We start from the raw sequence: 13,907 nt of genomic DNA, 5'->3' as shown, positions 1-13,907 counted from the left end.
TTATTCAGAAGTGTGTTGTTCAGTTTCCATGTGATTGAATGTTTTTTGACTTTGATTGCATTGTTCAGAATTAGTCTGACTCCACTGTGGTCTGATAGGATGCATGGGATTATATCAGGCTTCTGTATGAACTATTATATAATCTATTTTGGAGTGTGTTCCATGTGCTGCTGAGAAAAATGTAAAAAGTTTCGCCGTTGGGTGGAAGACTCTGTGTATATCTGTTAAGCCCAGCTGGGCTATGGTGTCATTTAAGTCGATGGTGTCTTTGCTTAACTTTTGTTGAATTGACCTGTCATTTGTTGAAAGTGGAGTATTGAGGTCACTGACAATGATTGTGTTTGAGTCTATCTTGTTCTGTAGTTCTAAAAGAGTTTGACGAATTTGGGTGCTCCTGTGTTGGGGGAGTACATGTTTATAACTGTAATATTATGGGCATGGATTGTACCCTTTACTAATATATAATGGCCATCTCTATCTTTGTGTACTGATTTTACTGAGAAGTTAATTTTGTCGGAGATTAAGATTGCTACTCCTGCTTTTTTGCATGGTGCATTGGAGTGGAAAATTCGTTTCCAGCCTTTCACTTGGAATTTGTTTCTCTTTGGCAGTGAGGTGTGTCTCTTGGAGGCAACATATGGATGGGTGGTGTTTCTTAATCTAGTCTGCTGCTCTGTGTCTTTTGATAGGATTGTTCAGCCCGTTCACATTTAGGGAGATTATGGAGAAGTGGTCAGTGTCCATTGTTGTTATTTATTTTTACTTCTAAGTTTCTTTCTTTTTTTTCCCTTTTGTGTTTAGTGAATTATAGATGTTTGCTTTTTGATGGGGGTTCTTGATGTTCTACAATTTGTTCTCGGTTAATTAGTATTCTTTGTAACGCTGGTTTAGTGTGCACGTATTCATAAAGCTTCTCTTTGGAGTGAAATATTCTTGTTTCTCCCTCAAATGTAAATGCTAGTTTTGCTGGATATATCAGTCTGGGTTGGCAGTTGTTGGTCTTCAGGACATCAATGATGTTTTTCCAAGCTTTTCTTGCATTTAGGGTTTGTGTGGAGAGATCTGCTGTAATTCGAATGTTCTTCCCATTATAATATAGCTCCTTCTTTGTTTTTGCAGCATTTAAGATCAATTCCTTGGTATTCAGGTCTAGTGTCTTTACTATGATATGTCTAGATGAGTTCCTTCTAGGATCTTGCCTGTTTGGAATCCTGAAGCCTTCAATAATATGAGTATTTTCCCTTTTGAAGTTGGGGAAGTTCTCTGCTATGATTTTGGTGAATAAAGGTTGCATACCTTTGTCCTGGAATTCAGCCCCCTCCTCAATCCCTATTATACGAAGATTAGACTTCTTTGCTGCATCTGCCAGTTCCTGGAGCTCTCTCTGGTAGATTCTGACTGATTTTTCCAAGGTGGCGATTCTCTGTTCCAGCTCTTGTGTTTTGTCTTCCGTTTCTGATGTTCTATTCTCCATCTCCGTCAATCTGCTGCTTAATGCCTCCATTTTTGCTTGAAGTGTGGACACTGAGCTGATCATGTCTGCTCTGAGGGTATTAATCTTTTCCATTTCTCTTCTGAATTCGAGGAGCTCTTTGGAGATTTCCTGCTTATGTTCCTGGAATTTTTTTTTGGAGTTCTGTTTTAATCTCTTTAGTCATGTTCACAATCATCTCCTTGAATAGGGTCATGTTTCATGTCTCTTCAGGTATCATTTCTTGGGATGGTGACATCTCTCTCGTCCCTTTGCTCTTGTTGCCCTTTGGGCTTTGCGTGGGACTTTGATTATGTATGTCGTGATTCTTCTTTGAGCTCTCCTCGGCATCGAGAACTGTTGTTGTAGTTCGCTCTGTGGTCAGTAGGTAGCGGTCTTTGCTTGGATTGGGACCGTGGTTCTGGGAATATGTGAATACCTGTGGTTCTCAGCCAAATTGATTCCTCTGCTGACTATGTCAGAGTTTGCCATTTTTGTAGGTGTTCAGTCAATTCCCAGAGGCTGTGTGCTGCTATATGACTAGCTCTCAGCCTAGCCAGTGCCCTCGCAGTGGGCCGTGGGATGGATCTGCGAGCTCTGGTCTCAGCGTGCTGGGAGGATGGTTGGTTTTCCTGGGCTGCTTCTAGGGGAGGGCCCCGGCCAAGGGTCTGGGGTTTGGGAGTTTCCAAGGGCTCTCAGCAGGACCTGCAGCTGACCATTCTGTTCCCAGGGGCGGGGCCCAAATGAGGACGTGTACTCCAAGGGCGGAGCCGCACCTTTCTGATTCTCAGAAGGCGAGCTTGGCTGCTGGTCGGCCCTTCAGTTCCCTGCTGCTTTGTCAGAGAGTCTGTGACTGTGGGGAGGCCCCTTGGTGCTGTCCTGCTCAGGATTCCCCGCTGGAGAATGCCCGGCTCAAGATTTGAGGGGGACAGATGCTGGCTCCTATTGTCCCGTACACCCCACCTGCTGTTGTAAGGCAGGGACACTGTGCTCCCCACTCTCCAGACCCAGTGGCCTGGGAGAGGAACCAGGTGGGCGGGTGGGAGCTGGGACACCCCCACCTCCCCTGGTGGGGTGTTGGGTCTTGGCATAGCCTGCCTGTCAGTCTCCAGTCAGAGGCCTGGGAGAGGAACCTGGTGGGCGGGTAGGGACTGGGACACCTCCGCCTCCATTGGTGGGGTGCTGGGTCTTAGCGCCTCACGCCTGTCAATCTCCAGTCATTGGCCTGGGAGAGGGGGCTGTTGAGGGAAGGGAAAGGATTCTAAATTCCTTGCCCCCCCTGCTCCTGCTCTTCTCAGGCGGGGTGGAGGGATCTGAGTTAAGTTCTATGGCTTGGCACCCGCTCTGTGTTTGGGGGCCCGCTGCAGTACTCACGCCTGTCTGTGGGTGCTGCACAGTGTTGGAGAATCCTTCACTCCCCTCGGATCTCTGCCACAGCTTGTGGTCTGGTCTGGGTTCCGCTGCTTACTGTTCTGGTTCCGCGTCTGGGTTCTGCTGCTTCTATGGCTCGCTGACCCGGTTGCTGGGCCCGGCTCGGCCCAGCTCCCTCCGCCTCCCTCTCTGCTGCAGCTTTTCTTGGCTCATAACTGGTGTGGTAGGGGAGGGGTCCTCGTGTTCCGAATTCTTTGAGAAAGTTGGATGTGAGCTTTATCTGGATTTCTTTTCCGGTTTGGGTCCTTTTCCGTTGCTTCTTGAGTTTGTTTGGATTTCTTAAGGTAATTGGCTCATGGGACTCCCTGGTTCTCTCTTTTTGTGAGAGAGAGCTAGGCAGTGTCCCTATTGTCTAGGCGCCATCTTCCCCTTTAGTGTGTTTTTTTTTTGGGGGGGGGGGGGATTGTGAGCTTGAACTCAGGGCCTGAGCACAGCCTCTGAGCTCTTTTGCTTGAGACTTGTGCTCTACCACTTTGAGCCACAGCTTCACTTCAGTTTCCTGGTTGTTAATTGCAGATAAGAGTTTCCCACACTTTTCTACACAGGCTGGCTCTGAACCACAATCCTCAGATCTCAGCCTCCTGAGTAATCTTTAGTGTCTTTTAAGGGTGGGCTTTTATTACCTGAAAAAGGGATAATTTTGACCTCCTTTCAAAACTGTAATCCTTTCATTTATTACTTTTGCCTTATTCAAGCACTATTATGAATACAAGTAGATAGTGGATAACTTTGTTTCAATTCTGACCTTTTAATTAACAAGTTTATTATTTTTTGTGTGTACACGTGATGGAACTGACATTGGCTGCTATGTAAGTGACCTGCTCAACTTTTAAGCTGATGTTTGCATTATTATTTACTATTACTGAGTCATAAGAAAAAATAAACACAAAACTAGATTAAACAGAATTGAAAAAAATCCAACAGAGATAAAATTTGACCATTTAAAGTTAATTTTATTATATATAAACCTGGGAGGTGGGAATGTGGCTTAGGGGTAGAGTGCTTACCTAGCAAGCATGAAGCCCTGGGTTTGATTCCTCAGTACCATATAAACGGAAAAGCCAGAAGTGGCACTGTGGCTCAAGAAGTAGAGTGCTAGCTTTGAGCAAAAACAGCTCAGGGACAGTGCCTAGGCCCAGAGTTCAAGCCCCAGGAGTGGAAAAAATACACACACACACACACACACACACACACACACACACACACACACACACAAACACAGCCTAGATTGCTTGAGTTAACTATTAAAATGTTGATGTAGGTTGGAACATGGCTCAAGTAGTAGAATGCCAACAAAAACATAAGATACGAAGTCTGAGTTCCAGTCACTGACAAAAACAAATCAAAACCAACAAAATAAAGCCCCACCAATTAACTAATTGTAGACTTTCCCATAGATTTAACCAAAATTAACATGGAAATAACTCGTTTTTAAAATTGCCTAAAATATATTGGTTGGAGGAGATCAATCTGAGATACATTTCTGAAAAAAGGAATTTACAATACAAATTTATAAATTACATTCAAATCTGAAATTTCTAAAAATCCTGTGTCTGGTTCTCTCATCAAACAGGATTTGAAGAGTGATATAATTGTTTTAAATTCTTTAGCATTCAAACAGTGATCCATAGTTTTCTGTACAATGTGTAAAAATAAAGTACTTTTCAACTCTAGGCTCTTCGGTTACTTTACTGCTATAAATCAATTTATAACTCTTGGCTATTTGTTTCTTCTTTGTGTAACAGTGTTTTAATTGTTCTCTACTGTCTCAACTTTGGATTAACACATTTTAAGACAGCCTAATATCTTTCTTAGTTCATTACCTACGTCAAAATAAAAAATTTAAATAACATTTTGTGTTGGGATCTTTTTAGCTGCTAAATACTATGTTTAAAGGACTGCAACACTGGCAAAATACCAAAAATGTGACATAAATGATTCTTCAAGTAGAGTGCTCTCAAGGAGCTAAGAGCAATTGCTCTTAATACTAGTGGAGTAAAAAATAAAAGCAAGCCAGTTGTGGTGGCTCACGCCTAACCCTAGCTACTCAGGAGGCCCAGGCACTAAAGACCATGAGACTCTTATCTCCAATTAGCCACTAGCTAAGGGGTAGGGCAGCAGCCTTGAGCTGAAGACCTCAGGGACAGTGTGCAGGTCCAGAGTTCAAGCCCCGTGACTCACACACACACACACAATAAATAAAAAAAACACACAAAGATTTTGTACATGAATTTTCAGGATAAAGCTATATACTATTTGCCCAACTACTCTGTTAAGCTCATGTACATACAAAACTTGGCACATTATTTTAAGGTTCTCAAGCCACTTGAAATCACTGTTGTACACTTTAGGGTTGCACAATGCTCTCAATGTCTGTGTCCTCACAAAGGTGAAGGTGCAGGGTGATTGGGGGCTTTGATGAAGTGAATGAGATTAGTGCGTTTAAGAGAATTTATAGTTAACGACACATGCAGTGAGGCTTTCATTTGTGAAGAAAAAGCCTGTTACAACAAACTTTTACTACCTTATGAGAGGAATAATCTGGAAAAATTACCTTTAAAGGCAAGAGGCAGAAAAATCCCTCTTAAAAAATAGGCACATGCCTGTAATTCCAGACCAATGAACAAAGTCATGTGCTTGAGGCCCGTAGATCCTATCACAAAAAGCCAAACAAAGTAGAAAGAAAGAAGGAAAGGAAGGAAGGAAGGAAGGAAGGAAGGAAGGAAGGAAGGAAGGAAGGAAGGAAGGAAGGAAGGAACCAACGAACAAACAAGCCTGTAATACTACCTACTCAGGAGGCTGAGATCTGAGGATTGAAGTTCAAAGCCAGCCTGGGCTGGCTCTCATCTCCAATTAACCACCAGAAAATCGGAAGTAGTGCTGTGGCTCAAGTGGTAGAGTGATAGTCTTGAGCTGAAGAGCTTGGGGACATTGCCCAGGTGCAGCGTTCAAGCCCCAGGACTGGCAACAAGAGAATACGATCTTCCAGACCTGAGGTATACAGTAGTGACTCTTCATTTAGAACTTTGAGTTTATTTAAGTAATTGCCACAGATAATTCTACTGTAAGGGAATATATTTATTTTACTAAAAGACATAAGAGAAGGTAGTCTTAAAAGAAATTTTACACCTTGAATATTAGATGATATGATTACGTAAAAAAGTATGACTGTCCAAATATCAAGATTTTATATATATTCCCCCTTCATACATATAAGTCATTTGCAATGACTACTGGAACCAGTACTAACTTCAATTTCAAACAATGACATTCATTAGAGGCATCAGATGATCATTAGTCTTTGTTAATTTTATTATTCTCTATATAGTATTTCTTGTAATTTGAGAAACATCAAAATGCTATTTTAAATTTGCTCTTAAAATATACAATATTGCACTATAATTCTTAGCAGTTTAATTAAAGAATATCTCAATACAAAAGTCATACAAGAAATTACAATTTTTATTTTGCTTTATAATAAAAAGTTTTATGTAAAAGCAGAACTTATAGTAGTGCCAAACAATCCAAATATTTACAATGTAGACATTAATATCATATCTCCAAAAAGAAGATTCTGTGTACTGTATATAAATATTTATTGAAGCTAAATTCAATCCTCTGAACATTTTCTTTCATGCCGGTTCTGCAGCTTGAACTTACTGGCCTTGGTTCTGTCCCTGAGCTTTTTTGCTCAAGGTTAGCATTTTAGCACTACAGCCATAGTTGCTTCCCCTCTCTCTCCCTCCCTCCCTTCGTCCGTCCCTTCCTTCCTTCCTTCCTTTCTTCCTTATTTGTAATAAGTTGGAGACAACTGTCCCACAGACTTTCTTGCCAGGCTGAATCTGAACTACAATTATCAGATCTCAGCATCCTGAATAGCTAGAATTAAAGGCATGAGACATGGGCTGCCTGGCCATTCTTCTGAACATTTTTAAGCTGAAAGGCAATGATGAGGAATACTTTTGTGATTTCTTTCTCAAGAAAAACTACACAGGAAGTTTTTTTTCTCAGAGCTTTTTAAATTGGGTCATTACACTGTTTCTTATACAACTTAAAAAATAGCTGCTTTAAGAATCAGAATTCCAAATGTAGCAATCTTAAGTTTTTCTGTAGCTAAAAAAACTGTATGTTATGGTTTTAAGGTCAGTTTATTGTACTTTTTCTAAGACACTCAAAGATATGCAGAGCAACAGAAAACTTGCTTAGCACATTTAAGGTCCTGGTTTGATCTTTAGTACTACCCAAAATAAGGGAATGATATCGAATATACATCTTCTAAATGGTTCTAACCTCTGCTATTGACCCAGATTCTTTATTTTACTTTTTAATTGCCAATTAAGAAAATATTTGGAATACTCTATTCTTTAAAATTAGAAAACAGGTTTGAAGGAGCTGTTTGCAAAAGAAAATACCAAGGACCAGGAGTTTGGCCTACTGGTAGAGTGCTTACCTAGCATTCACGAAGCCCTGGGTTTTATTCCTCGGTACCAATACATAGAAAAAAGCCAGAAGTGGTGCTGTGGCTCAAGCGGTAGAGCTCTAGCCCTGAGAAAGACCAAGGACAGTGCTCAGGCTCTGAGTTCATGCCTCAGAACTGGCAAAAGGAAAAAAAGAAAGAAATACCAAGATTTAACCTACGTAACAGTGTATTAAACATTTCAGAAACCAAAAAGAATGTAAATACAATGTATTTGTTGTATAGATATAGACAGAGACATTCAGTTTTTGTACCACCTTAAAAAATTCTAGCAGTACTTTATTTCTCTTCAGATCTATGGGAATTCTTAAATTTTTTAAGCATTAAAATTTTCTTTTCTTCTAGAAGATGTACAAATTTGAACTGGCATTTCAAAAGTGATTTCCTTTTGTTACTTCTTATATCATCTGAGAAATGAATGCTTATTTTATATTAAGTAACAGCCACTCTATTAATTATGCTCTCACATTTTAATTCTACCAAGACCGAATTATTTTCAAGAGTGATTTACTGTGAAAAGATATGGTGTTCTCTTAAAACAACAATGTGCCAATTGCATAGTTTTGATATAATACAAGTCATAGTAGAGTTACAAATGTATTAATTGTAGATTGCTAAAAAAAAAAGGCTATTTTGGGTGTGTTAGTGTAAACTGCAAGGGGAAGAACAGTCAATAGCAAAACGTCTTTAAAAATAGGTTAATGTTAAGAATAGCTTTTAAATTTTGTTTAAAATAAGCTTATAAACTAGAATACAAATTCTAATTCAAAACTTAGCTACTTGAAATGCCCTATTGTCTTGCATACAACGGAAAATACATTTTTCATTGTTTTCAACATTACAAGTAAAAAATGAGGCACTGTTAAACATATTTGAATATATTCACACAAACAGAGGTGTCTCATCCCCATCTGCAGGTTTGTATTTTCTGATAGTTTCTAGGTGGCTAACTGTTCACAAAAACAAGTCCTCTGAAGGAGGAGCATAAGAGAAACCCAGGAATGCATCATCCGCCTCAAGGACACTGGCATTCACTATAGAATAGTCAGAAGACACACATACAGAATATGGAACTGTTTCCTCAGTAAATACTGTGTCAAAGTTCCTGATATCATCTGGTCCAGCCTAAAACACAAAGAACATATAATTAATCACTGCAGCTTTTCTTTAAGTTAGTTCTTTGTTAAATCATTTCCATAACTTTGTATACTCTTTTCCTGGCTTCTAAATACTTTCTATATTCATTTTCCTGTATCACGTGGACCAGCAGCTCCCCACCCCCATAAACTCAATTCTGCTTGAATAACATGGCAGCCTCCTTTTGCTAAAGTTTACATCTTTCCTGACTGGTTAGTATTTAGGTAACATTATCTGTCCTAATAGATACGGTTCTTATTGGCTCGGGGGAGAGGAAAGATGAGAGTAAGAGTCTTAATAGCACCTAAGTTACCTTGAATTTGAGACTGTAACTTACCTTTTCTCTATTTACCACCCCTAACATGCAAAAACAGAGATCTAATAGGTTTGCACAGTATTTTTCTTGTATGTGTGTGTATACACATGTACACATGCATACACCAGTACTGAGACTAGAACTTAAAGTGAGGGCTGGATCTCTGTCCCTTAACATTTCTATTCAAGGTTGGGCTTTACCACTTGAGCCACAGCTCCATTCCAACTTTTTGATGGTTAAATGGAGATAAAAGTCTCATCGACTGTCTTATCCTAGCTTTGATTTTCATATCTTAGCCCCATGAACAGCTAGGATTGTAGGGGTGAGTCACTGGTCCCTGGCATACTTTCTTATTTTTTTATCTTTTGCCAGTGCTAGGGCTTGAACTCTGGGTATAGATGCTGTCCCTGATCAATTTTTTCTCAAGACTAGCACTCTACCACTTGAGCCACAGCCCCACTTCTGGCTTTTTAGTGATTAATTGAAGAAAAGAGTTTCATGGACTTTCTTGCTACGGACTGGCTTTGAATCTGGATCCTCAGATCACAGCCTCCCGAATAGTGAGGCTTACAGGCATGAGCCACCTGAACCTGGTCCAGCTTTTACTTTTAGTTTCCATAAAAAACCTGCCCAAGACTTTCCATTTCCTTATGAATGGAGTGATGTCATTCTTTCTGATGGAATTCCATTGTGATTATATACCACATTTTCTTGATCTATTCATCTACTGAGGGGCATTTGGGCTGCTTCCATATCTTAGCTATGGTAAATAATACTGCAACAAACATAGTTGTGCTGGTAGCTTTAATATGGCCTGTTTGTGGTCATTTGAATAAATGCCCAAGAGTGGGATTGCTGGGTGATAGGGAAGCTCTATGTTTAGTCTTTTGAGGAATCTCCATACTGCTTCCCAGTGGTTGAATGAGTTTATATTTCTACCAACAGTGTAGTAATGTTCCTATTTGGCCCCATCTCCTCCAGTATCTGTTATTATTTGTTTTCCAATACAATAGCACGAGTAGAAAATCTCACAGCTGATCTTCATGTGATGAGTCGCAGTCAAAACTCAGGTGTTTTGAACTTTTAATATAAAATTACCTTCAGGCTATGTATATTAGGTGTATATGAACATGATGGCTTTGGCTTTAGACTTGAGTTATGTCTCCATAACCATTCATCGTGTGCATGCTGATATAGTATTCCAAAATTGAAAAAAAAAAAGATCTGAAATCCAATCTGGATTTCAGGTAAAGCAGACACAACCTCTAGGAATTAAGGCAAAAATTATATCCAAAAGAGTGAATAGTTTTTCAAATGATCACTCTGGACTACAAGAAATAAGTCAGTCTATAAATAGTTATATATGTAGGTTGTATTACACCTATTGGTGTGAACTAGGAGCTATGTACAGAAACTAACCTTCAGAGAGGCTTGATTATACCAAATAAGACTGTTTTCCTGAATAAAGGAAAGTAATTTCATTATCCTGGTCTAACTTAAATATTCTTTAAGTTTTACAGCAACATCAAAATAAAAGTTTAAAGAAAAAAAATTCCTTTGTGTGTCCTGGATGTGTGTCCAATCTGGGGCTTGAACTCAGAGCCTAAGCACTATCCCTAAGATTTTTTTTTTTGCTCAAGACTAAAGCTCTACCACTTGAGCCACACAGGTCTACTTCTGACTTTTTGGTGGTTAACTGGAAATAAGAGTCTTGCTTTTCTTCTTCTACCTGGCTGTGAATCCCAAGTCTCAGATCTCCTGGCCCAGCATCCTGAACTTTTTGTTTCAGTTTTCCTTTTTTGCAGTGCTGGTTATAGAAATTAGGACCTTGAGCATCTAAGCAGATGCTCCCCCACTCACTCCTCTACCCCCAGCCCACCCTGACATTTTATTAACTGTACTTTACAACCCTCAATGACATACTTCACAAACAGGTACTGAAGCCATTTCATTCAGGTTAGGTTTTGAGACCTTTCTAGGTTTTACTCTTCTAGAAAGGTCCGCATATATACTTACTACGTTAGGATTAAATGGTGGTGGAATCTTCTTTTGTACAAGATCGGTCCAGCTGAGTGACTCAAAAAAAGGATGATTCTGAATTTCAAGCTAGATCAATAAAAGAATTTTTTAGTGGTGATGAAGAATATATTAATCATTGAAGAATCTTAGGACTTAAATCCATTATATTTTTCCCCTCAATAATTCTCTTTATATAAACATTTATGTCATTTATGTGGGAGACAGAGACTGTCAGAGCTAACCATTGAAAGACAGTTATTCAAAATGACATAAACTTAAGTCATATCCTTTCAATAGACAGTTTCCTCAGGTAAAATGGATTACTGTCTGTCCTAAATAACCTGCTGGTGTTTTAGGGATCAACATATTCCTTTTCATCACAGGTGACATGACTGAGCTTACATTTTCTCATTTGTACAAGTAACACACCAAATATGAATATTAACAGTTTTAAGTTGAGATTCATTTGATAATATTTTGTATTATAGTCATATATGAAAGTGTAGGTCTATACAAATATGGAAATAAAAATATGGAAGAAAGCATGTGGATAAAGAATCTAACCTGAATATATAATACAAGGAAGCTGGCAGAGAGTTCTAGACAGTAGTACAGAAGTAAAAGTGATATACTCCCAGGGGGGGGGGTAATTCTTGAAAGATACTATGGGAATGTATAAAGTAGGACCCATCAGAGTTTGGACACAAGTCTGTCTTTTTTCTTTTTTTAAAGGCTTCTTTAAAAAAAATGATGCTTGAAACTGGGAGAGAGTGAGGGAAGGTAGGCACTATCCAATATATATATATATATATATATATACTCATTACCTCACTTAGGTAACTGTAACTTCTCTGTACAACACCTTTATAATAACAATAAAATTTTGTAAATGATGTTTGAATAGGTATGAAAAATAAGTAAGAATTAGCTAAGCAACTTGATAGAGAAAGGCCAGGCACTGGTGGCTCATGTCTGTAGTCCTAGCTACTCAGGAGGCTGAGTTCTAAGGATCATGGTTTTGGCAAGAAAGTCTGTGAGACTCTTACCTTCAATTAATGCACCACAAAGCCAGAATTTGAACTGTAGTTCAAGTAATGGAGTGCCAGCCTTGGGCAAAGAGCTTACAGATAGTGCTTAGGCCCCGAGTTCAAGTCCTAGGGCCAGTACTAAAAAAAAAAAAAAAAAAAAAGTAAAGAGAAAAGGTTCTATAAAGAGAAGGAAAGCCCTAAGGTGACAAATTTGGTTTAGAAAATGAGATGAGTCCAGGGCCAGTGTGATGGTACACATCTGTAATCCCAGCACTGAGGAAGCTGAGGTGAGGTAAGAATACTGCAACTGAGGTCAACCTTGGCTGACTTCAATTGTGTGTAATGCATAAATATGAAGATTCAGGTGGCAAATGCAACAGGACATGACTGTTAAATATGGAAGAAAGAAATTAGGAATATCTGTCAGATTTCTAATCAAAATAACCAGATGAATAGTGATATTTTAAATTTTTCTAGGAAACACAGAATGATAATAGCAGGAGTTCACTTTTTGAGCATGTGGTGAATGAGCAATCTCAAGAGTCCAAGGTAGGGCATGGTGACACAAATCTGTAGGATTACTCATGTGGGATGTAGAGGTTCATGTCCTGAGGATGGGCCTTTGCAAAACCTCAATATCCTACCTGAAAAAATAAACCAAAACAAATAAACCCATGAGGATGTGGCAGTCTGGAGAGACTGCATGGAACTGGGCTGGTTTCATGCTGATAGTTCTGTTTTTGCCTGTAGAACAGAAGGCAAGATCATTTGCTACAAAAGGTGGTACTGGAGAGTGACAGAGCCTTATGCACACTCACCATGCTCTCTGCATCTGAGCTACACTTCCAGACCAAACTTCCTCTTAGAAACACAGGTAAACTAAAGTTCCAAGGTGTTAGTTTTGAATTGGAGCAGTACTCACTGAATACAGTGATTAATATAACTTTTCTCATGTTATCAAAGGCTCTGGCTATCTTTATATGTCTTTAGAAATAATAAGAATCAGTTGTAAAATCTTTAAGATACAACTTTTTAGGAAAGGAAATAAAGCAAGATTACCAATGATGAAAAAAGTTAAGCCCCAGTGTTAATGAAATCTTATAAAAGCAAAAGGTAAAACTCAAAAGGGAATTTGGAAGTTTAGAGAAGTCTGAAATAGAGAACACAGATTAGGAGAGTCTGAGCTGGATGGAGAAATATAGGGGCATTAGCAAACAGTGGTGAAATGCAAAGGAAGCTGGGACTATGGCATTAATCTTTCAACAAGCCCTGTTGTGTTACTTCCTCAGCACCTCCAGTAGCTAGGGTGGAAGATAGCTGGATGTATCTAGGGTTGCAATTTCTGACAGTGAATTCAAACAAGGGATACAAAAAAGAAGTTGTAAAATATTAGCAAGACGGAGGGAAACAATCTGTAGACAAAACTACCCACTGAACTGGACGGTGGGAGGAATTAACAGAAACAAAAACATAAAAGTCTTGAACTCACAGTTCAAGTCCAAGATGGAAATCCATCTCTAAGGTTTCTTTTTCTTCGATCTTCTCCTCCTTCATCTTTTTTTTTTTTGCCAGTCCTGGGGCTTGAACTCAGGGCCTTGGTACAGTCCTCGAGTTTTCTCAAGGACAGCGCTCTACCTTTTGAGCCACAGCACCACATTCTGACTTTTTCTGTGTATGTGGTACCAAGGAATTGAACCCAGGGTTTCGTGCATGCTAGTCAAGCACTACTACTAGGCCACATTCCCAGCCCCTCCGAGAATTTTTAAGAAAGGAAGCGCTGTTATTATTTAAGCAGTAAACATTAAATTTCTGTCTGTGATGGCATATGCCTGAAATCCTAGCACTTGGGGAAGCTGAAGCAAGAATACTGTAAGCTCAGCATCAGCTTGGGTTACTCAGAAAGTTCCAGGCTAGTCTTGGCTATATAATGGGACTTTGCCTAAAAACCAAAAATGAACACAGATTTAATTGGAATTGAGGTATATTTATAATTATAGCTACTCTAGGAGGAAGAAGCAAGAAAATTGA

At 39.3% G+C, this 13,907-nt stretch overlaps 2 protein-coding genes across 9 annotated transcripts in view; both read right to left on the bottom strand.

Annotated features, from left to right (window-relative positions):
- The window catches only part of Mcmdc2 (minichromosome maintenance domain containing 2), a 45,729-nt gene extending 42,803 nt beyond the window's left edge, over positions 1-2,926 (bottom strand). For all 6 annotated transcript variants that reach the window (XR_016536560.1, XM_090338654.1, XM_090338658.1 and 3 more), the window contains exon 1: positions 2,846-2,926. The gene's annotated coding sequence lies outside the window, so the exon portion shown is untranslated. The remainder of the gene's footprint in view (positions 1-2,845) is intronic.
- Positions 2,927-6,657: 3,731 nt separating this feature from the next.
- Sgk3 (serum/glucocorticoid regulated kinase family member 3) overlaps positions 6,658-13,907 on the bottom strand; it is a 97,223-nt gene continuing 89,973 nt past the window's right edge. For all 3 annotated transcript variants that reach the window (XM_090338904.1, XM_090338905.1, XM_090338906.1), the window contains exons 16-17: positions 10,849-10,938; positions 6,658-8,504 (exon numbers count right to left, since the gene is read on the bottom strand). In XM_090338904.1, the coding sequence (XP_090195030.1) occupies positions 8,334-8,504; positions 10,849-10,938 (261 nt within the window). In that variant the 3' untranslated portion in view covers positions 6,658-8,333. The remainder of the gene's footprint in view (positions 8,505-10,848; positions 10,939-13,907) is intronic.

This window comes from Megascapheus bottae, chromosome 9 (genome assembly GCF_031878675.1).
Source record: "Megascapheus bottae isolate mThoBot1 chromosome 9, mThoBot2.hap1, whole genome shotgun sequence".
NCBI classification, from domain to species: domain Eukaryota; kingdom Metazoa; phylum Chordata; class Mammalia; order Rodentia; family Geomyidae; genus Megascapheus; species Megascapheus bottae.
Note: the sequence above shows the minus strand (reverse complement) of the source record. Positions and strands in the feature narration are given on the sequence as shown.